The sequence below is a fragment of the Formica exsecta genome, unplaced genomic scaffold (genome assembly GCF_003651465.1).
Source record: "Formica exsecta isolate Colony F162 unplaced genomic scaffold, ASM365146v1 scaffold115, whole genome shotgun sequence".
Classification (NCBI taxonomy): domain Eukaryota; kingdom Metazoa; phylum Arthropoda; class Insecta; order Hymenoptera; family Formicidae; genus Formica; species Formica exsecta.
The window spans coordinates 198,841-223,025 of NW_021848490.1; the positions used below are offsets into that span (position 1 = coordinate 198,841).

Here is a 24,185-nt window from a genome sequence, read left to right on the forward strand (position 1 = left end):
AAAAAAAGAAGAATTTAATTTATTTCTTTAATAAGTTCGCTAAAAATTAAGTCATTTTTAAAAACAAAACCAGAGAGAAAAAATTATACATATATCAAGTTTAAATTTTTATTTTAGAAAAAAGTCTATGGGGGAGAATTGAAAAAAAAAAGAATTTTAAAGAGCGTGTATTTAAAGTTTGAGATTTATTAATGCGGTTTCGAGATATATATTTCATTCTTGTCAAAAGTATCTATTGCAAATACATGAGTTTCCATTTTATACTCCAGGAAGAGGCTCGAATAACGCCACGCCGTTCTGGAAAGGTTTCAGCAACCGCTCGTTTGCAATGAAAGCCTAGATCGCTATCAGATCTAGGAGGAAACGACGTTTTGCACACATGGGTATTATCGTGTTTAGCGACGATCGCGGGTGGTCGAATGAACGCATGCACGTACAATCGGCACGTACGATTGCAGCAACGCGAAACATCGAAACAACAAAGGATCAAATTGCTGATAAGAACATAAAACGTCATATATCGTAGATCGTAGTTTCCTATAACATATTTTTTAATTGGGTTTTAATTTCATTATTTGATTTTTGTTATTCCCAAACAACAATGTCGATTATTAATTCCAATCTATATTTAATTGCGATAACGCGCCCAAAGGTTAAACTTGCAAATACAATCAATATGTTAAATATTTGTCATAATTAATAATAATATATGAAAATAATATTTTTTACCTCCTACTTACTAGAGTATCGGATCAATTACATATTTTTTAATTATAAATATTATTTTTATATTATTTAGTGATATAGAGAGAAGACTATATCAAATAACAAATACAATCTAAAAATATTGAAGAATTATAAAATTTAAATGAAAATACTTTTAAACTTTACAAAAATATAATATTATATGTTTTAATAATTTTTCAAAAATTCTTAAAATATAATATATTTTTGTATAACAATATTGTATCTCTCGTTTCTCTTTTTAATACAAGACAAATTTTGCAAATATGAGATTGTCTGTAATTAATCAAGACAAATGATCAAGCTGAATATAGCACATCGCTGTAACGACAGAGCACGGAGTAGAGGAAGTCAATATGTTTATCGATCAACTATGCTTTGACATCGATAAACATTACTTGCTATGTCAAAGACGTCTGTCGCGATATCTCCTTTATTACATTTATACCGGGTCTTGTTGAAATATCATACATATGTGTACACGCATTTGCATAAACTAGTGCATTTAATATTTATGTGTATTGTACGTTTTAGTATTCTACATCAAGTTCCCTATGTAATGTGATATGTTAATTGTACAGAATGTCAATTTAGCAAACTATTTGTATATAGTATTATTTGTATGGCGTCCAGATTTTCACATAAATCTCAGAAATTTATTTCTCTTTTGACTAAAAATATAATAAACGACCCAATTATTCAATCATTTAATATCAGAATATTTGATATATGAAGAATTAAAAAATAATATTCTTTTCTCAAAACCTTCTCCTACGAAAAAATTCATTAAAATCTCTATGTTTAGAAAGGCATTCACAATGACGAGCATCATACATCGATGTTCATCAGTCCTTGTTTACTTACATCCTACGTACATGTTTACCATGTGTAGAAAAATTAGTACGTGACAGCTGATATGCTTTGCGTCAATCTAATCTCTTTATAGTCTGAGAAATCTTTCCAGATTTTTAAATAGTTTTCTGAAGAAGCCAACTAGCTGCTAATCGTCTTGTTTCTATATATCATATAATGCCATAAAACTAGCTAGTATTCTCTTAAACTAAATCAGTGAAAATGTTACTGATTAACGTAATCATAAGATTTCATCAAAGATCAATGAGTATTTCACTGATTATAACAGTAAAATTTCATTGAAAAATCAACCATTAGCTGATTGTTCTCAATGAAATTTTAATGTTTCTAGTGCAATATTTATGATTGAAATCACTGCTTATCAGTGAATTCTATTTAAAAGGTGATATAAATTTGTTTCTTTCTTTAATTTAAATCCTAAGTACATTCTAGAAAAAATTGTATAAGTTATTTATTTCTTTTGATTCACTTTTCTTCATCCTTATCTATAACTCTATTACAAGTTATATAACAATTTTAAATTACACGCAAGTATATTTAAGTCCATTCTCAGTTATATTTCCCACACTTATCATCTGATATACTCACTTCTTTTCTCTTTCTTCAAAGCATATGCTTGCTTTGTTCTAACAAGTATCTAAAATGCAGCTAAGAACAGATTTTCGTTTACGACTATACAGTCGTAGTTGAGTGCGGTTTTAGGTGACGAACTCCGTTTCAAGATCGGACGGTCTGTGTCACAGGTCAGTGGCCGGTCTCTGTCAGAACAGCGCAATGTGTTGATAGAGAGATGCCTGCACACGTGGCTCCACGTGAATGCGTGTCAGCGTGCAAGTGAGCCGTTTACGGTACTGACCTAGCCTAGAGAACCCAGGTGAGAGCCGCGCACTCTCCGAGGGCGTAGGTATCGCAATCGACCACAACGACGGGTGAAGACCCAGAAGATGCTGGTTCGGCGTGGGAACATGCCGCGGGGAATCACGACGAGGAAGAAAAGGGGAAGGGAAAAGGAAAAGACGCGACCGCGAGTATTCTTTCAAGTGTGGACCGATACTTCGTTTCTGCGGATTTGCCCTATTTGCTCAACTTCAACCAAAGTTCAAGCTGTCTGATAACATTCGAAAACAAAACAAATGCTTCCATTTGCTCGATTTATCACGCTCTCTTAATCGCAAGATACTTTTCTCTTCACTTCTCTCTCTCTCGAGGTATCTTTAAAAGTTTTACGCAACTGATTTATGCAAATCAATTTAATCAATTTAGTTGGACTTTTAAAACGTGTAATTATCCTGAAAAAAGATTATATTGTCGAATATTGTTTAGCATATTGATTAGCAATTTTAATTTACGATCAATCGCAATTTCTCATTAACCTCCGAATTTCTATTTACATTAATTATTTATATTACATTTTCGTTTGCACACAGTTTTCGATATTACGTGATTGATTACAGAAAATATATTACCGTAATATAAATGTAAATTTATAGAGAAGCTCGCATACATTATATATCAATATTTCTCTGTAGCATGAGAATTTCCGAAATATCCAATTAAAAAAGAAGTTAAAACGCTCGATTCTTTTAATGTAAAAACCATTCACTTCTTTATCCATAATCACGTTTTACGTCGTTTAGAACCTGTTTGTTTAGAAGAGCAAACATGCTGTCGATATTGGTATTAGCGTTACCGTCTAGTTTCGCCACGATAATTAATTTACTCGTGTACTTCGGCGAGCGAGTGAGATAAGCAAGATACTTTTACTCGTAGGAAAATCTAAACGGGTGTACGTTCCTATCCGCGTAATTAGATTACGCGTTAAGATAAGAATACTTATTAACGCGGCGCGCGCGCTTCGGCCTGTCACGATTCTTAATATCGATCTGAAAAGACCTTTGACCAACTTCGAGAGCTCACTCACTCAGAGCTCGCTCGTCCGATCTCCTCGAATAACTTTTTCGAAGAGCAGGTACCGCTGATCGCAGCACCGTTATGCCGATGCGCTTTCCTCCATGCGCCGATGTATATATATGCCGTATAATATAGTTATCCAGACACCGGTCGTTCGCGAATGCATACGCTCTCTCGTAAAACGCAGCCATTATGGAAGATCGTTGATGCAGAACAACAGAGTCGATCAGTGTTCAGGAAATATTACGAAATATTACACCGCCGACAATGAAGTTACTGAACCGAGGCTCTTTCGAGAGTTACACGAAAATCTCCGGTAACATCTCTTTAACTATTTAATCGCACACATTATTCTTCTTATACACTCAAATCTATTTTAAAAAATTATTAAACAATCGAAATATCAAAAAGTTATAAAATAAACTGCTGATTTTTTGTAAGTACATCTAAAATTGGTGTTTAGATTTAATAACTTTTTTGCATCGCGCGTCAACCTGATATTAATCTTCTGAGTGAAAATGATTTTTTCAGAAATTGCATAAGGAATTCAGGACGAAGAAACTTGCAGCGATGAGCGATTGATACATTAAATTTCTAATCTACGCTATACACAATAAATTCACAATATATACTTTTGCTTTATAATATTGTAAAGATTTTAATAAGTTTAAACACGGCACACAATTTTATTCGCGTTAAAATTAATCACTCCGTTGTGCTTATAATTAAATTTTTGAGCTGCAGATATTATATAGCTAAAGAAAGTAAGCTCAAAATGCATAAAAATTATAATAGTTATAATTTATATTATGAGATAATAAAATATTTCTTTATTAGAACGATAAAAAATTTTTTTTATATTAATATTACGTAAGGAAATAATGCGTTCAGCGTCTTTATTAATTATAGATTTATAGATACGATCGAATATCGTCGGTATGTCGCCAATTATCAACATCGAGCTCGCATAAGCCCGGTTTATCGCGACGTGATATAAATCGCGATGCGCTCTTCTTCCCACTCCTCCCGTTTTCGCGATTAATCCCATGGGAGAGCACGCTGTGGATGCACAACAGACACAGGCAATAGCGTTTGCGAATCCCGTAGAGAATTCCCAAACACGGTGTCGCGGATAATGCACGCGCGTGCCTACGACACGAGGTGTGCGTGCACGCGAGCGCGTCACCGTTTGATCGCTGCGCAACCAACCGTTGGCGCGTGTGAACGCACAGGATCCGACGCGAGGCCGCGGGCAAACTAACATATCGAGGCGTGTGGTTACATTGTAGATAGATAATTATATAGAAAGCTATATCTTCGTAGACTTTTATCACGTGTGCAACACAAGTCGATGATCGCAATGAATCGCAACAAAGAAAGCATTTAATATAATTGCAACTCGAGTTATGCGACTAAGGGGTATTTCTTAAATCGTATTTTGAGATATGATAATCTCTTTAATTCCAAAGTATAATAACGTTAATCATACTTCAATGATAACGATTATACTTTTGAGATGCAGATATTTGACAGCTGAAAAATTATTCTGAAAAATGCATGAAAAATAAAATTATTACAATTTACATGTAATTAAATTTTTTTTTTTTTTTGCTGGTTGTGAGACAGTTGTAAGTTTATCACTATTGTAACATAAGAAAATAATTTTCAAATATTTATGTTATAACCAGATTTAATCTCCATCTTTACATTTCAATTTATTTTATACAACGCAATATTGTCGGAATAATCTAACGGGAATCTTTCGCTGTCATTACCACATTTCCAGCAGTTATGTCTCTAAAAGCGACCTAATCTTGTCAGCGGTTAGAGTGCATTATGGATATGATGTACTCTGAACGCATAATGGGTATGATGTAACACGAACGCGCTTTGGCGACACACATATAGGGACAAGAGTACGAGAAAGAGAACAAGGAACAGTGAGAGAGAAAGAAAGAGAATGAAAGAAGGAAAGAGAGGTAAAGGATAAGTGATACGAATGGATTCATGAAAGGCTAATGAAGACGTGTCATTGGTTGCCCTGTTCCCAGAATCCCTCGGCTGCGATGATCAGAGTGTACTTAACGACACGATACCGAAGCATATATAGTCCTTTTGCAAGCTTAATTACCAATTATCACGAAGATCTCTGATATTGATCGCGAAGGTCCGGCTTGCTTGCTTGCTCGCTTCCGACACGATTGCCTTTCTCGCTAGCTGACTTTTTCTCATTCTCTCAGGAGAATGGCGTCGCCGGCCACTTAAATCGCGGTTCGACAACATTTGCGTGTACGATACTTGCACGCAATCTATTCAAATTATCTAAAACAAATCGAGTAAAATAGGAAGAGACATGTTATGGCGCAAACCAAACCGCTACCTCGGTCGGGACTTACAAGCGATCGACTATCTGCAAATTACGGCATGTAATTATCGCAAGATTTTCTATTTCATCAGGCTAAATTTTAACGATAAATAAAATCGTCATTTATCAAGATTTTCCAAATTTTAATAAAATTAAATATTTTATATTTAAATACAAAATAAATATCTATTCTAAATAAATTGTTCTTTCATTGTGAAATTACATAGACATATATTATATGTATATAAGAAAAGTTCCGTCTTTTTATTTCCCAGCCAGAAAATGACGTTAATTAATTTTGTTTCAAGATATTGATATATTGCAGACATCGTAACAATGTGCAGCTAATGCAGCTTATCTCGTAATCAGTTACCGCCATAAACGAATACAGATCAATAAATCAGGACGTACTTCTGCGAGTAATAAGACGCAGAGTTCGAGATTCCAATTAGATATTCACGGCAAAACTAATAATCTAATTTATACTAACAAAAGAGATCAAATGTATCAGCGACCTATCATGTAAATACACGAAATTACCGAAAAATGCTTATAACTTCGTTGTTAGAAATTCTCGATATAAAAAAATAAAGTAAAATTGTATTACATAAGAAAACACTTAGTATTATTGCAAAGATTAAAACCTGGATAAATCGCCCCAGGTAAAATAATTCCGATTTTCGACAAAACCCGGAAGAGATTATCATAGAATAGAATGTAAGCAAAATTGCTGGACTTTGTTCAGGAGAACAAAATAATTAATACTTTGATTCTTAAGTCTTTTAACAATCTTGTCTATTTCTCAAAAAAGTGATAAAAAGGCAAATATTGTTGCTATGAGAGAATCTCGAATTAGACAAAATATAATTTAAGAACTACTCTTTATAAAAATTTAAGAAACTTTATAAAAATTTAAAAAAAAATCTATATAAAAATCTATCTATTTGTAATTGCAGATTTGTGATTAAATAAATTTCTCGTAAATTTATATATTTTTTCAATATTTTGAAATAATGAAGAAACAACAGCATTTTTTTATACGGATCTGTGTCGCGAAATTTTTCACTATCAAGTTTCGCGGAAATAAATTCTGCAAAAAGAAATGCAAAAGTATCTTAACTGGAAGCTTGGAAAAGACAAAGAAAAAGCAGTTTTAAACTTGGCAGTAACGCGGATCACCAAAATGTCGAGATTTCCCTTAGGAGCTTTTGTAATGCGCGGGAGTATCGATCATCTCGTCGTGGTATTCCTCATCATTGTATTAACGCGAATAAGAACTTCTGTATTTCTTTAGCCTTCGGGAAAATGTAATGCCGCAGAAAATAATGAGAACAACATTGTAGCAGATTGTGAGTATAAATATTTAAAATTAAAATGCATTTAATCCGATCTACGAAAACTATTAAACAGAGAGCTTGTCGTTTTCGTATGAGAAAATATAAACGAGCGCGGCGCCCATGCTTTTTACATAGGTACATATATAGGATACATATACAGGGTGTTCTAAATACTTTTCATTATTATAAATATCGAAAGCTTACATTAAGAGAGCTAGCGATTTTTTCAACATCGATACATCCGTAATTTTCAAGTATAAATTACTGAATTAACGAATTCATTGAAATTAAATCAAGGAAGATAAATGATCAAATTGTTTCGCACAATTAATTTTCTTTTACATATTCAGATAAATTACTGCATAAATTAATAAAATTAATGAAACAATTATATACATGCATATACACACTATAAATAACATCGAAAAATATAATCTAATTAGTAATCTAATTAATAAAAAAATTTCCAAATTTTTAATAGATTTTGTAATTGATATTAAGAACGCCCTGTATATTACCAGTGTCTCGATGTGAGATTTTACGTATTATATTGCAAAGAGTGACTCTGGCATTCTGAAATACAAGATTTTAGTGAGTCAACTCGCGTACGAACGAAAAACGAAGAAAGAAAAAGACCGGGACAACAGGACAGAGACAAAAAGGATCGCACAAGAATGCTGGACTGAATAACAGAAGAATTATTATACATGATGCACTTCGTATACAGAGTGCTTCAGCAATAGCACACTATTCTCAACTAGAAACTGTGGTTTGTGAAGAAGACAAATGATTTTTATTTCAATCATTCAGGTCTCAATAAATCGAAACAAAGGATTCGCTCTCGAAAGAACTTAGAGATAATGTTTCTTTTTCTTAGAAATCTACAAAATATATTCCCACAGTGCATTCTTTCGACAATATACTATTTTTGGCAATAAAATCTTCAATAAGTAATAGATAATAAATTATAGATAATAAGTAATAGATAATAACTACATCACAATTTAATTCCAATAAACTTCACCTTAATATAATTTGAATCAAGCTTAATTACTAAGAGAAATATTGATAAATTAAAAAATTATAAAAGCAGAAAAAGATTTAATCAAATTCTCGCTAAAGATAAATCAACCTAAAATTACCAAAGAATCTGCAGTTGCGTTGAATCGTGCGCGACTTTTGGAATGGTATGTATATGACCAATGAATCCACGCATTTTTTTCCGGAAAAGCCTTTTTTATACCGGCTTCCTAAAGTAGAAAAAAACGAGCATTGCATTTCCGCTCGCGGGAATATAACGGAGAGATGGAAAGAGAATGGGCAATGGAGCGGCGGATGGCATAAAAAGGCTCTCTTTTTTAGTCTGGAAACTTGCTTAAACTGCAAGATCAGTTGCACGATCCCGCGAACGTGACACATTTAATTAAAACTCGTAACAGACGCATATTGCGCGTAACCGGAATTAAAGGCGCGAGTTGCGTTTTCAAGATAATGCCGCCTAACAGTTTCGTCATAATAAATTTAACGAGGCGATGAACATAATTGCTCAAGACCCGCTTTATGACGATGGAAAAATAACGGGCGGCGCCAAGATCAGAGGCACCGAAATTTAATGAGAGTGTTTTGCATATCCAGCTACGTTCGCTAATTGCTTTACATTATAATACTACATTTCTCTTATTTCCTTTGGTGATGCGTATCTGTATATTCATTTTAGAAATCCTCTCGCAATTTATATTCGCTGTTGCAAAATTTTTGTTCTGGGAAACGTCTAATTGCGTTTTCTTAATCCATAATTTAATGCACGAAATGAATAAACAATATACTAAAAATGAGTTTATTTGTACTAATGATGTTTAATTATATTAAAACGATATCTTATCTTATTACAAGTTTTATTATATTATTAACTTTTATTATAATTTATATAATGATCCATCGCTTACCTTGTATGTCAGATTAAAGAAAGTTTTCAGAAACGCATAAAATGTAGGGAACTACACAGATCGACGCTTTATAAATATTTTATTCGTTTTAATATCGCAAAACATCCTTTGACTGAGAAGCGTAAAAGACGCTGTAACTTCTCGAGCTATCAATTTCACCGTTCAGCTCTCCATTTCGCGACCATCCAATTAATGAAATCCGTTTTACGGAAAATTTTACTCTCTTTGAAAGTTAGTGAACGGAAAAGAAGCGAGAACTGCAGCAACAAAATAAGAATAAGAAAGATAAAAAATGTAAAGAGAGCAAGCAATGAAATAGCAAAACAAGAATACTTTGGAATTTAAAAACTTACACGCGAGCAACAATTAATTTAAATTTAAACAAAATAAAAAAAAATATTTCTTTTTATTTCCTTCCTCTTCCATAAAATACTTTGTCTTCAAAAACAGAATTTTATGTGAATATTTAGTCATTAGATATTTGGCTAATATATACCAAAAATGTTAATATCCCACAATAATATCGTGCATATTAATTATAAAATTGTCGATATCTTTTCTTTATTCAACAAAAGTTTACTTCATCACTATATTAGTGAACAAGGTTTCGCTATTGTAACAGGATTTACGGGAAACCGCAAGTCTTTTAATTCTACCATAAGATCCCGCGTTTGTCTGGCCATAACTCTTTGGCTTTGCGTAAATCTCAGGATTAAAGATATATACCGAAAAGACTATGGAGACTGCTCGTTGCTTTGTACGACCGCTCGTTGCGGCCTCGTCTTTTCTCGTTGCTATTCTTCTCCAACAAAAAAAATCACTCTGCTGGATTAGCGAACGGTAATGGCAAAAGGAATATACGTGATAACATAATTTTCGCTAGCAAAAAGAAACGAAAAGCAGATCTTTTTGTAACACAATATAGTAGTAATATTGTTTTTTTCTTCTCAACCACTTTTTTCCTTGACAAATTTCCTTTTGCAATGATTTGTCAAAGTTACATAAAAATATTTCTTCTTACAAATTAATAAATATTTATAAAAAATTTTGTAATGGAAACCCTTACAATATTCTTAACTCTTCTTTACTGACTTTATTTTTAGTACTAAAAAATAATCTAGAAATTGTTATATGTGTGTGTTGTTCTTCGCATGTTTCTTGCAATAGTGGACAAATATTTTAATCGAGTGAATTAATTTATTATTATATTTATAGCCATTGTTCTTAATCGCATAATAGAAGTTTTCTACGTCGTACATATAACAAGGAATCTTACAAACTATTAGAGATATGTTGAGATATTGATTAAAGAAAATGCAAACAAACGCGCAAATGCACATGATTCAGGGTACACATAGAATACCAATCACAAAAGAATGCATTTCATACGTGGTCGCTCATCTTAGCCTTCTGGCGGAGCACAAGATCAAGATCGAGATCGAAGTGGAGGGATTTCCACCGCGACCTAAAAGACAAAAATAGATCCCCGCTTACGAGGTGTCGACGCGATCAGAATCCACTTCATTTCCACCTTCTTCAGGTTTTTCATTTTTTCTCCGACATATAAAGTAGAATGAAAACTAAAATTTAAAAAAAAAATCATAAATGAATTTTTTGCATCATGACGGATTCAAAAATAGAAAAATATTGCAGTTTAAAGAAAAAAAAAATAGTTATCCCGTCTACATATACAAATGATTATTGCAAAAGATTTAAGAGAATGTTGTTTCTTTATTTTTTTCCGGGATGAGAGAAACAAAAAATTATTGCTATTTCACGAAAAAAATCATCAGATTTATACAACACATAGATAAATCTGTGTGATAAAATAAAATCAATTTGACGAATACACTCAAAAGAGTTCGTTGCTGCCAATAAATCTAATATACTTAAAGTTTTATAGAAAATTAGCCAAAAATTAATTTTATACATAAATATCTTTTTGATTGCATTTAATTCATTAGATTACTTTTTAAATTTTTGATTAATTAATATACATTTTTGTCTTTGATATAAAAATATCAAAGGAATATTATTAATTTTATATAAATATATTTTTGATACAAAAATATTCATAATAAAAATCAAAGAAAATAATCTAAATATTTTTTCTAATCTCAATAAATGCATATTGTTATAATAAAAGATTCGTATCTGCTTCAATTATTTTCACAATAACAAATTATTTTTCGTAAAAATTGCGAAAGTTTATGCTCTTTTCATGTTAGAAGATACTTTATTGTAGAGAACGCGGTTAAATTCATCGATCGATCATACAAGAACGAGTGATCGTTACTTTCCAAAGAAACATCCTAATAGAAGACTCGACATAAATCGGATATTGAAGACGGTTAAAAATAAAGAGAGATAAAATAAGAAAGATTGAGATAGAATAACTCTTGCAACATAATACAAAGAAGTTTGAAACATTAAAATAATAAATAAAACAGAAGCTAAAAGAAGAAGGTGAATTTTTCATAATCCGAGAACATTTTTAATCTTTTATTAAATCAAATTTCTAATTCATTAATGACTTCGACTAAACTTTAAAATCTTTTTAATTTAAACTTAATAGTTGAAATTTTAATAGTTATATTTATATAGTTTCTCTAATTTTTTATTATAGACTTAGAAAATGCATAAAAAGATAATCAAGTTGATTCCATTGAAATAATCATATTAATAAATAATTCTCCAAGTTAGTAAATAACTTTTACAATTAAAAAACATTTAAGACGTATTATTTAACTTTCTGATTATGTTAAAGATTTTTTCTTGGCTGTTCTTATCAGACGAATTTACTTCTAGAAAGGATATAATAATGATATCGCCATCTCGGTTCAAACATGCAACGTATAATAAAGTTTTCCAAACTTTTCATTGATGTGTAAATATGTATAAGCTTCGTGAGGCTATGCAATGTATAACGATAACGCTTCATCAACACATATAAACGTAAAACGATACTAACAAGGGTGCCTTTTTCTCAAACTTGAGAAACGTGAACGCAGAACGATATGCATCAGTGCATTTCCACGAATATGTACAAACTACCAAATCGATGGGAATTGTATCTCTTATACATATCTCTTATACATATATGAAATAAACATCGGCCGCAGAAACATGTCTGTGCACTCAACGACGACGCACGAGCAGCTACGCAAATACGGAGATGTATCTCGGTGCATTCGCGGTCGCATTTGGCCTGCAGTGCGGGCAAGATGCACCCTTTCGACTATCATAAAATTAGATAAATTCATCTTTCAATAAGACTAAAAAATACTTGTTAAGTATATTAAATATGTAAAATAATGTATATAAATTGTAAAAAAATTATGTTTCTAATAATAATTGTTAGATTTCTCTAATAAATTGATTCAAAAAGATTTGTTCAAAAAAAAAAGGAAAATGTGAAAACATATAATGCGATCTCCCCATTATTTTTATTTTTAAGCTAAAACAGATTTTAATATATATCATGTGCGCATTTACAAGTTATAAATTTATTCACAATAGACTTTGTCTGTAAAATCGAGTTAGCTACATTTCGCAGAAATTTAATGATATAATCCGATATAAATAAAATTCTATATCGCGATATATCGACTTTTGCAAAGGCTTACTAAGCTCAGAGTTGTCGGAAAAAAAAAACTAGTAAAATTCTACGATATGATGCGACAAAGTTTCAGAGCAAGATATCGTGAATGGAGCACTTTACTTCCTACTGCTTTTGCTTACAACCACGGCCAGATACGCCTCTGTAAAATGCCGCAGCATTATACACATCGAGTTTTACAGAATTCCCTTCCAGGAAATTCTGGAAAAGTTTCAGAACTTCTTACGGTCCGCGGTGAGACAGTTTCCTTATTTGAGTTAACCACGCGGAATAGTTAGTCTCACTGCGCACCGTCACTCTTATTTCTTCTGTTGACACTTCTATATCTTTGCACGTCGGATAACTTGATCTATATACGGACCGTGTTCTTAATTTATCTCATTTGGCTAATTATTCTTGTGATCTAATTATTATCGTTCTTATAATTATTCTTGAAAAAACAATATCAATAAAAAGAATATTTGCACGAGGAGATAAAAATGCTAATTCCGTGAAAAATTATTCAAAATAAACTACATATTTAGAAAAAAATAAGCTATAAAGCATACACATTTTCTAATTAATTTAATTAATTAAATTGAATGTATCTTGTTAATTAGAAGACATTCATAGTGCGGAAATACATATATAAAAAAATAAATTGTAATTTAAATGTTAAATAAAAATTTTTCTTTACATTATTCTTATATCAAATATTGATAAATGTTTAATATTATTTTACTCACGCACTTATAATTTTATTTTATTTTATTTAACCTTATCCTGAGGAGAGTATTATAAAATTTATTTGCAATATTAACAGCATATTATATTTTCTCCATAAAATTTCAATTAATAAAGCATTCCTTTCTTAGAAGAAAAAAGTTAAACTGTTTTCTTCTCTTTTGAAAATCCGGACAGATGCAGTCGCTTGCATTCCTCTCTCGATGCACGGTTTCTTGCATGAAATATACGAGTTCCTGTCGTCGACCTTAATCGACCATCACCAATCGAGTATAACTCAAACCGACGCTCCGCGATTTATATCCGCCCCCATGCTACCGGCAACGTCCGATCGCGTTCGAGTCGATCGTAAATTTAATTGTGTAACGAGGCAATGCCTGATCCACGGGTCTGGCCTCCCTCTCGTCCATTGCGTGGTAACAGCTCGTAATTACTGGCCGATGCGGCGAGCCATTGATCCTGGAGACCATTTGTTTTCAACAGTGTACCTAAATCCGAAAGCTCTCGAGCTTACGTGGCGCGAGCCGATCGCGGAGGTTACGTTCAATCCTCGAGCTTCGAGTCTTTGGGATCACAAGCGATTAAGCTTGTTACAGCTTTCCTTTCTTATCCCGGCTTACGTCCCTTTCATTCTCGTGGGGAAAATAGATGGAACAAACAAAATTATTACAAACGCACATTTTTATCTTAAGTTTTACTATTTTTATAAGAAAAACTTAGCTCTCTTTTAGTAAAAAGTAAAAATTAATGTAATCAATCGCGCATTTATATGTGTGCTTATTTTCTTACAAGATTTAGAAATTATTTTATTAATTTGTATATGTACTAATATAAAATCTTTTAACTAGAAATAACGTGAAATAAATTAAAAATTTATGCTTAATGTCAAACATATAAAATCTTAAAAATTGAAATGTGGGCTTGTATAAGTCATCACAGTTTATTGCTTCAATTGTATGAGACAAATCAGAAGGTATGCGCTTCTATATAAAATGCATTTATGCTAACAAGGAAGAACCTAAAAACAGACAGTCTAATATGCGGGCATGATCATAAGTTACGACTAGCCAGATGACTGGACAACCTAGAGTTTACGAGGCAGTGCCTAGGCAGCACCAGGCAGGAATTACTTCCACCTGGCAGTAAAAGGAGCAGTTAAAGTGTTCTGAAATATCGCTTAAAGCGCGTCCCGAAGCGAGCTTATGTGCTGGCCACATACACGAAAGTCCTCTGCCATCCTACTCTTTCATCCTTTCATACCATCCGCGATGGCACGAAACTCCGAGGGTGACTGGGCGTTTCTTAATCGAGGAAATATTTTTCGATTTCCGACGTAGAGCTTGCAGCATGACGTTTTCATTGAACCACAAATAAATCGATATACAAGAGCAAATTTCTCCCAAATGTATATCTATTCGAAAAGTTTTTGGACATCTTTACTGAGCATATAGAATTCTTTCATGATATTATAATAAAATAATAATAATTTATCTTATAAAAAATGCAAGTGGCTGTTTTAATACTTAATTGTATCAAATAATATTTATATGTTATTAACAATATTTATTAATTGTATTTATATTTATCGTATTTATATTTCAATTTATTAATCGTATTTATAAAGAGAGAATTTTTTTTTACTCTATATACGAATGTATAAGATTTCTCTCTTCTATAGAAGCGGAAAAATAAAAAGAAAATAACACGATGCAATCCGGGGAATGTGCTGCAACGTGGTACAACTGGCAATTTGTGGTTCTCCTCTGAGAACCTTGCTCGCACCATAAGTATCGGATTGGAAGGATAGTGTTTTAAATCCCTAAAATATTACCAGATGTCTATATGTCCGCCGCGAAACTATGATCCCCTGTTCGGCTTTTCTGTGTAAGCAGAAATTTCTTGACATTTCTGCTACCCTCAAAATTCTTATCAAGATAATCAATATTTTTACGTATTTCCGTAATAAAATTATCGTTTTAACCTAAAATTTATGTTTAAAACACCGAAATAGTTTAGCGTTCAATCATAGAATTAAATGACAAAAAAATTTTGTTGTCATAAATTAATCAAGAAAAAAATGACTTAAGTTATATTTCAACATTATATAAAAATAATATAAGTATATAATATTTCATTAAAATTTGAAATAGTTAAAACTTTACACACAGAAGCTATTTAAAAATATATTTTATATTATTTAATTTTAATCTTTAATTTCCTGAAAATCTTGGCATAAGATCAACTAATATTATTTTGTTTTCTGCATCTTTTATCGTATAAATTATCAATATTAAATATCATCTACTTAAGATAAATTAAGAGATTAAAGATTAAACATATTTGCTTCAGAAATTTCTCGATATATATTTATTGGCATGCCATTTTCATTTATCAAAGTCCATTTCAATCGAAGTACAATAAATCTAACAATAAGGCAAACAGGAAATTTCGCTGATAGTATTGAGTTGTTGAGTATTCTTTCGATCAAAAATTAAGCACTTTTTGTAATGGATACGCGTGTTTTCGAATTTAAAGAAACCGAGCTCAATCCTCTGGCTCATGACGCCTGCATTTGATATTACGCAATACTTGCGGATGGGTAATTGAGTCAGATATCTCGAGCAACGAGTTTCTCGCGACGCCAATTAAACGTTCACGGTCGAGTCTGATCGTGCGATATTATATAAGATTTAACAGCAGTTATGCGTTCTATGATGGAAGATGGCCGGGGCAACAGTTTAAAACCCTGACCCAAAGAAAATAGATTTCTCCCATATATCCATCACCTTTCTTCCGGCGAACACACCAATGATCCCACGTTGCGATATCGGCTATGCCGCTAAACAATAGAGGCAACTGCTAGTTTAGAGCCACAACATTAATAAGATAATTTTTGAAAACAATGGGATATTTGCATTACTTTACTCTATGATTGAAACATTAGAAGATGCATAAAGTTTCAGCGTGCGTATAAAGTTAATTGCAAAATATAACATAAAATAATTTTGTCGTCATATAAATCAGTAAAATAATTAAACAGAATTCTCGCAAATTATATAGTTTCATAGTGCAATTTTATTACGGCGTGATTTTATCCCATCTTACAGCATTGTTTCCACAAACTATGGCATACATATAGAAGTGATATATGATATATTTATTTATAATAATATGCGCGTGTTGACTCATTGTCGCTCGGTCTCACTTAACGCCCCCCTGTCTCGCGTACAAACAGATATTTATAAAACGTGAAAACGGCCGGTTGCGAGAGAGGTACGCCCAGCCGAATATCCTGGGAATAGATCTCGAAACCCAGTTATACGATTTATTCCGAGCCGGGTCGCCAACTGTTCGTAAGCCTTCACTTTTTAGGACAGATAATGTCGCGCCTCCCTTCGTTAAAAAATGTCACTATCGCGTGTGCAAATGTTAAAAAATTTTTAGCCAGAATTGCGGATATTATTTATTAAATAATTTATAAAAAAATCTCTGTGTAGATAAATATATTAAATATATAATTAAATGTGAAAGAGATAGTGTTAATGATTTTTAAACTTGCAATTAATGCAAATTGCAATAAAAGATTTACAAAACGAACATATTTCGATATATTGTAATGTAATTTTTTTCATCGTCAAATTCCCCCGAACTGTTTCGCATACAATAGCGTGTTGAACGATCGTAAGTGCAATGCGTAAACTCTATTCTTAAAGCACGTGAGTCACCAGTTTTCGAAACGCGCAAGTGACACAGACTCATTAATTTAATCAGCAATGCATACAATTTCGAAGAAAGCAACTGCTTGGAAAAAATCGCGAATTTATAAGACTATTTCATTATTTTATACACTATAGTAAAATATTTATATTAAGATTTCTCATATTCCTCGTAACAATACAATTTACAAGAAATAATAAACATAAAAAATATCACGAAAATACATATTGCAATAAATGTGTGCGTTGCGTTTATATACATATTTTAATATATATTTTAATATATATCTATTTAACATATATATATATATGTAAATTCATATTTTAAAACAACGCTAAAAATATTATTATAAAAAGTTATATCATATCAAAGCTAAAAGTAAAATAATGTGATCAAATTTTTTTGCAATTTAATACGTATTTAACAGAAATGCAATTTAAAAGCAATTTGCAAAGAAGGAATTATATAAAAAAATTAAAAATAAAGTTTAACACATGAAATATTTAATAGTCTAAAAAACAAAGGATATGAATTCCGAACAAGTTCCGACAATTCAATATAATCGCGATTAATTTACCTGATATTAATTTATATTATTGATACAAATTTATATTACTGTTCTAATTGATTTACGTTCCTATCGCTGTCGCTGTTAATAACATTCATGTCACTGTTCGCTTGACGTACGTTAGTCTGCGATGACATTAATAAGGCGATTTATTAGCATAGTTTGCATTGCAGGTCGGGCGAATTGCATGATTCCAGCAAGGCTGATCACTGTTGTCATGCAAAATATCTGTTATCTCAAAAGCAAAGACGACAATGCGAGCCGTCGCATATGGCACCGTATTGCTGTAATATGGCTCATGTAACTGCTTCGGATAAAATTATTTCATTACACGCAAAAATGTATTCTCACGATAATATGACAAAAGATAGTTTCTCACATAAGTTCTACGTTCTAGTTTTCAAGAATGAGATAAGAATAATATATTACTATTATTTATAATTTTTATATTTGAGTGACAACAGTAAAAAATATATTCATCATTTTTTCTAAAATTTCTAGAGCAATATATATTAAAAATTGTCCAGAATTTTAATGGTAATATACGATATCGGTGAGCAAAAGGGAGTTAAACTTTGGTCTGTCATGCACTGACATGCGAAGAGAATACTTCCAACAAATATGCGTATATATATATATATATATATATATATATATATATATATATACCTTAATGATCGTAAAATCCGATATGTAGGAAGCTGATTACTCATCGCGATGTCTATAACAAACGTTTAGTGACTTATTGTGCCTGGTTATTGAACCCTTGGGAGAATATGTCATTCTCTCTCTCCGTTTCTCCAGCCAACTCTTCTCTTTCATAACGTTTTCTTCCCCCTCAATCGTCATACTCGCAGATATACATATATACATCTTTCATTGTAATTATGTACCCTCATTATAACGATACCTACGCGCATTCAAATAGATTACGTAAGATTTTGTGAAGAAAAAGGAAAAGAGAGAAAGAGACAGTTAAGATGAGAAGGCGCATGAGAGGGAAATGCGATGACATCAAGTTTATTAGGTAAGGTCCGCGGAGACCTCTTTTCAGTTAAGTACGCAGTGCACGGAATGGAGATAAGTTTCGACGTTCCACTAGTACCGTCTACTTTCTCCGGTGGCTGATTAATTTCACTGAAAAAACAAGTCTGTAAGTAGGTTTTATTCTCAGGATAAGTACGGATGAAAATAAGTACGATCGCGGTTTTATCTTACCTGCACGTAGAAAAAGTAAGCAGTGGATTAAATTAAACAAGTAGTTAGAATGATAAATTCTTATAATATAATATAATTATTGATAAAGAGAAATTTATAATACAAAAAAATATCTTCAAAAATATACAATCTCAACATTCAGAACAAAATTTTCTAAATCATGCCAGAAGCACACAAAGTACTCTGATTGTCTTATATACATATATTAACAATTACAGAAAATAATTTATTTACTTTTTGTATTATATACTTTAAATATTCTATCAAAGAGCAATGTATTTGTTTTATTGATTCTTATAATTATTAAAAAAAATATTTTAAGAAAAGACGCTTGCAACGTTCTCTCAGAAATCTTTCCGATTTGTTAACGCACGGAACTTCCCGTTTATATGCGCGAGACACAGATGACTGCCTAGAATGCAGATATACGCAAATTAATTTCACGAACACGCGAAACGCAACAGCCTGCGTGAGAAATATCGTGGATACGCACGCGGTGGTATCTCGTACGCGTGGGTGTACAATTGCCAGGCATTACCGCAAAGAGATAAACGATTTGTTACCCGCGCGAAAGCTGACTACCTCTCTTCTATCCCAACTGTTTTTCTCTCCATATCCGCAAATTACATAAATTCAATCAAAAAATATTTACTCGACAAATTCTTTCAACTACATGACTATTATATGCGATCGCAAATAGTTAATTTAAACAAGCTTCATATGAAAACTGTCATATATTACACTCATAATTTTTTTCGCTGTCGATTTTTGTGCATTGCACGTGCGAGATAATTGTTGCAAAACCATCGTGGGTGGCTTGTCGTCGTTTGCAATGACAGGCAATTCGCCATGGAGGCAGCAGCTGAGCACGGGCTCTGTAATTTAGCACTTTACGAGCGATCTCCAGTCATAACCAGCAGATCCGGAAACAAAGCGTGAATTTTTAAGGCCACTTACAGAAGAAAATCATAAATCGTGAGCTCAGAAAATTTATGATATTATTTTACCGACTTCTCTCAAATTTATCGTTATTATTTTATAACTTTTAAATCTACTGTCAACAAAATATTTTTGCAAGCCATTTTTGCATTAAAAATATTTAGAGATAAATCAAAATTTGTATATTATATATATATTTAGCGATAATTTAAAAACATTCTATAAATGAGATGGTAAGATATTCATAATTATTACCAGTTATATTTCGGCACGTGATAAATAATTGCAAATGATATTAACATTCTGTAATTACTTCTACCAAATCTGAACATAGTCACAATTTACACGACGAATTTACTCGATAAGACTAAAACTTGGTTTCTGTTCCGGTTTATCGCGTAAACCCGTTGCAAAATTTATTTCAACTTAAATACGTATATATGTGTGTGTATGCTTGAAAGAGGAAAAAATCGAACCACATGAGTGAAGTGGACAGGCGGAGAAAAGAAACGAGTGCGGTAAACGTATGATGTCATTTTGCGGTTCGCGGAAATTCCGGGGTTTCAAATATTGGAACACATATCTCTGCAGGCAAACATTTATTTAACTCCCATCCCTCTCCCGACAGTTCTCGTCGTTCGAAATCATGGTCCGAGCGCGATTTCAATCTCCCTATTCCCTCACCTTTCCCCTCGTACGACTGCTACGGCTTTATTCGACATTTCGCGCGAACGTGCCTTCGAACGCGCGACACCGGCTGACGAAATGCAATCCAATCGAAGGCGATGCATCGAGTACGCACTGATGTAGTGGTGCCGATTAATGGACTGGAAGCGATCTTGTTTCCAATGTGCGTGCGTGCGCACGAGACCATTCCAATCTTGGTCAATCGCTGCAAAAATAAAGATGTGCGACCACGTCGCATGCAATGCGCTATGCATCGAAGAAAATCTCGCACAATCTCGATTCTGATTTAGAATTGCATCTAATTCTTTTAAATTTAAATATCTCAGAAAATAAAACTATTTTCTTCTTTTTTTTTATAAGTAAGTAACGAGTAATTATATATTCAATGCATATATACACGTATATTTTCCCTAACATTTTTTTTGCGATCAAAATAAAAAAGTACAATTAAGAAACAGGGCTTGACATTAATTTTGGAGTTTTAAAACTTCTATGAGATATTATATAAATAATCCCTTTTCATTTAATGTGTTGAAATCCCCCAAAAATGGATTTGTGTACTTATATAAGATTAAGTAAGTAACGAGTAATTATATATTCAATGCATATATACACGTATATTTTCCCTAACATTTTTTTGCGATCAAAATAAAAAAGTACAAATAAGAAACAGGGCTTGACATTAATTTTGAAGTTTTAAAACTTCTATGAGATATTATATAAATAATCCCTTTTCATTTAATGTGTTGAAATCCCCCAAAAATGGATTTGTGTACTTATATAAGATCATATATAATTAAATCCGAAATTTGACGCCATATAATATGATCTAGTCATATAGATCTGATTATATATGAAAACAGATTTGGCCAAATATGATTATATAAAGATAGGATCATATCGCACCAAATTTCGGATATTATTATATGTATATGTCATATAAAATTACATGTTATCATATATTATTATGTTTGATCTTATATAATTATATAAAGTCAATTTTTTCTCGAGCTGAGAACTGTGATGTGTGTGCAAAGAATTCAAAGAAAATATATAATTAAATAAAGTATCTATACAAAACAACATGTATGTGAAAAAGGTCAAGAAAGCTGTACATTATTTGCATGACGATTGCTGATTTTTCCTCTTATTTTCTTCATTTTGATAATATCAAAACACAGATCTTGATAAATAAATATTCAATGAACCGCAAGAATATCTTTGCGTGGGAAGAAAAGATGATAAAAATAAAAATAATATGCGCTTCCGCGTTTCTCGATGCCATTGTTCGCTGTCATACGCTCAACGTGGGTGAGCAATCGCGTAGGTTCGAGGAGAATGGAAAGTCACCGAAAAGACACGGATCTCGAAGCTCTCAAAGGAGAACTAAATTTAATATCGCACTTACCTCGCCCCTCCTAGGGGAGTTTACCTGCGTTAATACTCAACGAGCACGGTTAGCCTTCATGGCGTTAACGTGAATTCGATACGCAGACCGCAAATATACTGCTGCAGCCGCTGTGCATTTTCAACGAAGAAAACCAGCGTCTGGTTTTCTGCATATTTCATTATGCGAATATCCCGCTACTAGATGTACATAGAAGGTTTTGAAGCAACGCTTCAAAAGCGCACGATTGTATAATTTTAATTATAATTAAAATTAGATAAAAGCGTTATAAAACTATCTCGTAATCTTATTCAAAAATTATTTCAAAGAACTAAATATCAATTTTAAAATTCTTCGCAATGCTACAAAGAATCATTAAAAAATTAAACAATTATTAAATTATCGCATTATGTATCATAATTATTGCAATCATCGCAATATGTAATATTTAATTTAATCTATTATATTTAACGTAAGATACATAGCAATTTATAAAATATATATCGTAAAATACAAAGCGTGAGTTTTTTCTAAAGTTATTTCCCACACAATTGTAATCAAATAAATTATAGTAATTTCGCCCGTTGCGGCATTTTAATTGAAAACTTTTCCTTCGCAAGCGAAAACACTTTAATGATGGTTCGCAAAATGACGCGCGTGCTTAATGCAGGCTATTCCGCTATTTTATTACCGCGCCGTGCATTTAAATTCTGTTTACAAATGATAACTATTCCCTCCACTGAATGCACTATTTAGAAGAAAATTACCCTGTTCAACGTCCACCTCGGAGATCACACAAACTAAAGCGTTCTAATTACTCGACTCTCTACCGAGACTTTTTGCGCGACCACTGATGTATTTAACACGTTACTTCGAGGTGGGTCTTCGCTTAACGAGAGAGACTACTCAAAGTACCATCGGCTTTTCTTTCGAGACATGAATCGCGAATATCCCCGCTGTGTTGAGAACACACGTTGTCCTCCTCTCACCTAAATATCCTTCATTACCCTGGTGACTCTAAGTTCACGGTTGTCCACCGTGTGATTATCCGGAGCCCAACCGCAAGGGGCTCGTAAAGATACAGAGTCTATCCCGACAGGATCGACTACAGGTGGCATGCAAGAAAACAACCCTGTCCGGGGTGCAATTAAGCGTGCAGAAATGGCCTCTATCATTATACAATTTAAATAAATTACGCAAAACTCTGTTCGGATAATCAGAATAGCTACATATTTATGTACATACTTTGTACTTTGTACTTATGTACAAATACTACATGCAGATACTTTGAAAAAAATTGTAAATTTTATAGAATAAAATTTCGATATGTAAGTGCAAAAAATGGCAGTTTAAATTTCGATCCTAAATTTCTTGAAATTTATTACCAGATGAAATGTTACCGATGTGGATTATGCGCGACACTCACCTCTCACCTTCGTAGAAGCCCTCGAACTCCTCCTGTTGCTCGTTGATGGAGGCCTCGAGGTCCAGATAAGCGCCATAATCTCCGCCCTTGTACAGTTGGAGCGCCGTGTCGTCGAGCTGCAACACAGGTAGCGCATTGCTTTGAGAAACACGTGCTATTTTGCGTGCATGTTGCCGCTCGCGGCGGTAATCGCATCGCGGAAATTATTGCCGCGCCGATGGCGGTTATTAGCCGTTTTTCGCATAACCGCTGTCCACTTAAGAGCCGCATCCGCAGCAAACGCATAGCCGCTTGTCGAACCGCGAACTCTTCCACAAACTCGCGATCCTTACGGCAGACATGCGCAAGAATTGGTAGATGGACAAAGAATTCTTATGCAAATCTTTTTCAGAAAATAAATGAACTCCTCCCACGACAAATAGAAATATATATCATAATGTTTTTTTAATGTTGTTAAAATAAAATAAAATGTTCTCACAAGAAATTTTCTTGCATTGAAACTTGAGTAGAAAAAAGAATAAATAATTTTTAGTTTACAGAGTGCATGAGCAGTTTTATTTCTGCAATTTTTGCAATATATAAATTTTATTCCTGATTAACTTTATAAATGTCACAATCTGTGTAACTCTGAAAGTTTATGCATAATCATTTTATATTTCTCCACTCTATGTATATTAATAGAATATATATAAAAAATATATTTCATTATAAATATATTATTTATA

The 24,185-nt window shown here is 32.6% G+C and overlaps 1 protein-coding gene across 1 annotated transcript in view; it reads right to left on the reverse strand.

Moving 5' to 3' along the window:
- Positions 1-24,185, reverse strand: part of LOC115238257 (FH1/FH2 domain-containing protein 3) — a 163,086-nt gene that overhangs the window by 91,345 nt on the left and 47,556 nt on the right. The window contains exon 3 of the mRNA XM_029811923.1: positions 23,461-23,576. Coding sequence (XP_029667783.1) covers positions 23,461-23,576 — 116 coding nt within the window. The remainder of the gene's footprint in view (positions 1-23,460; positions 23,577-24,185) is intronic.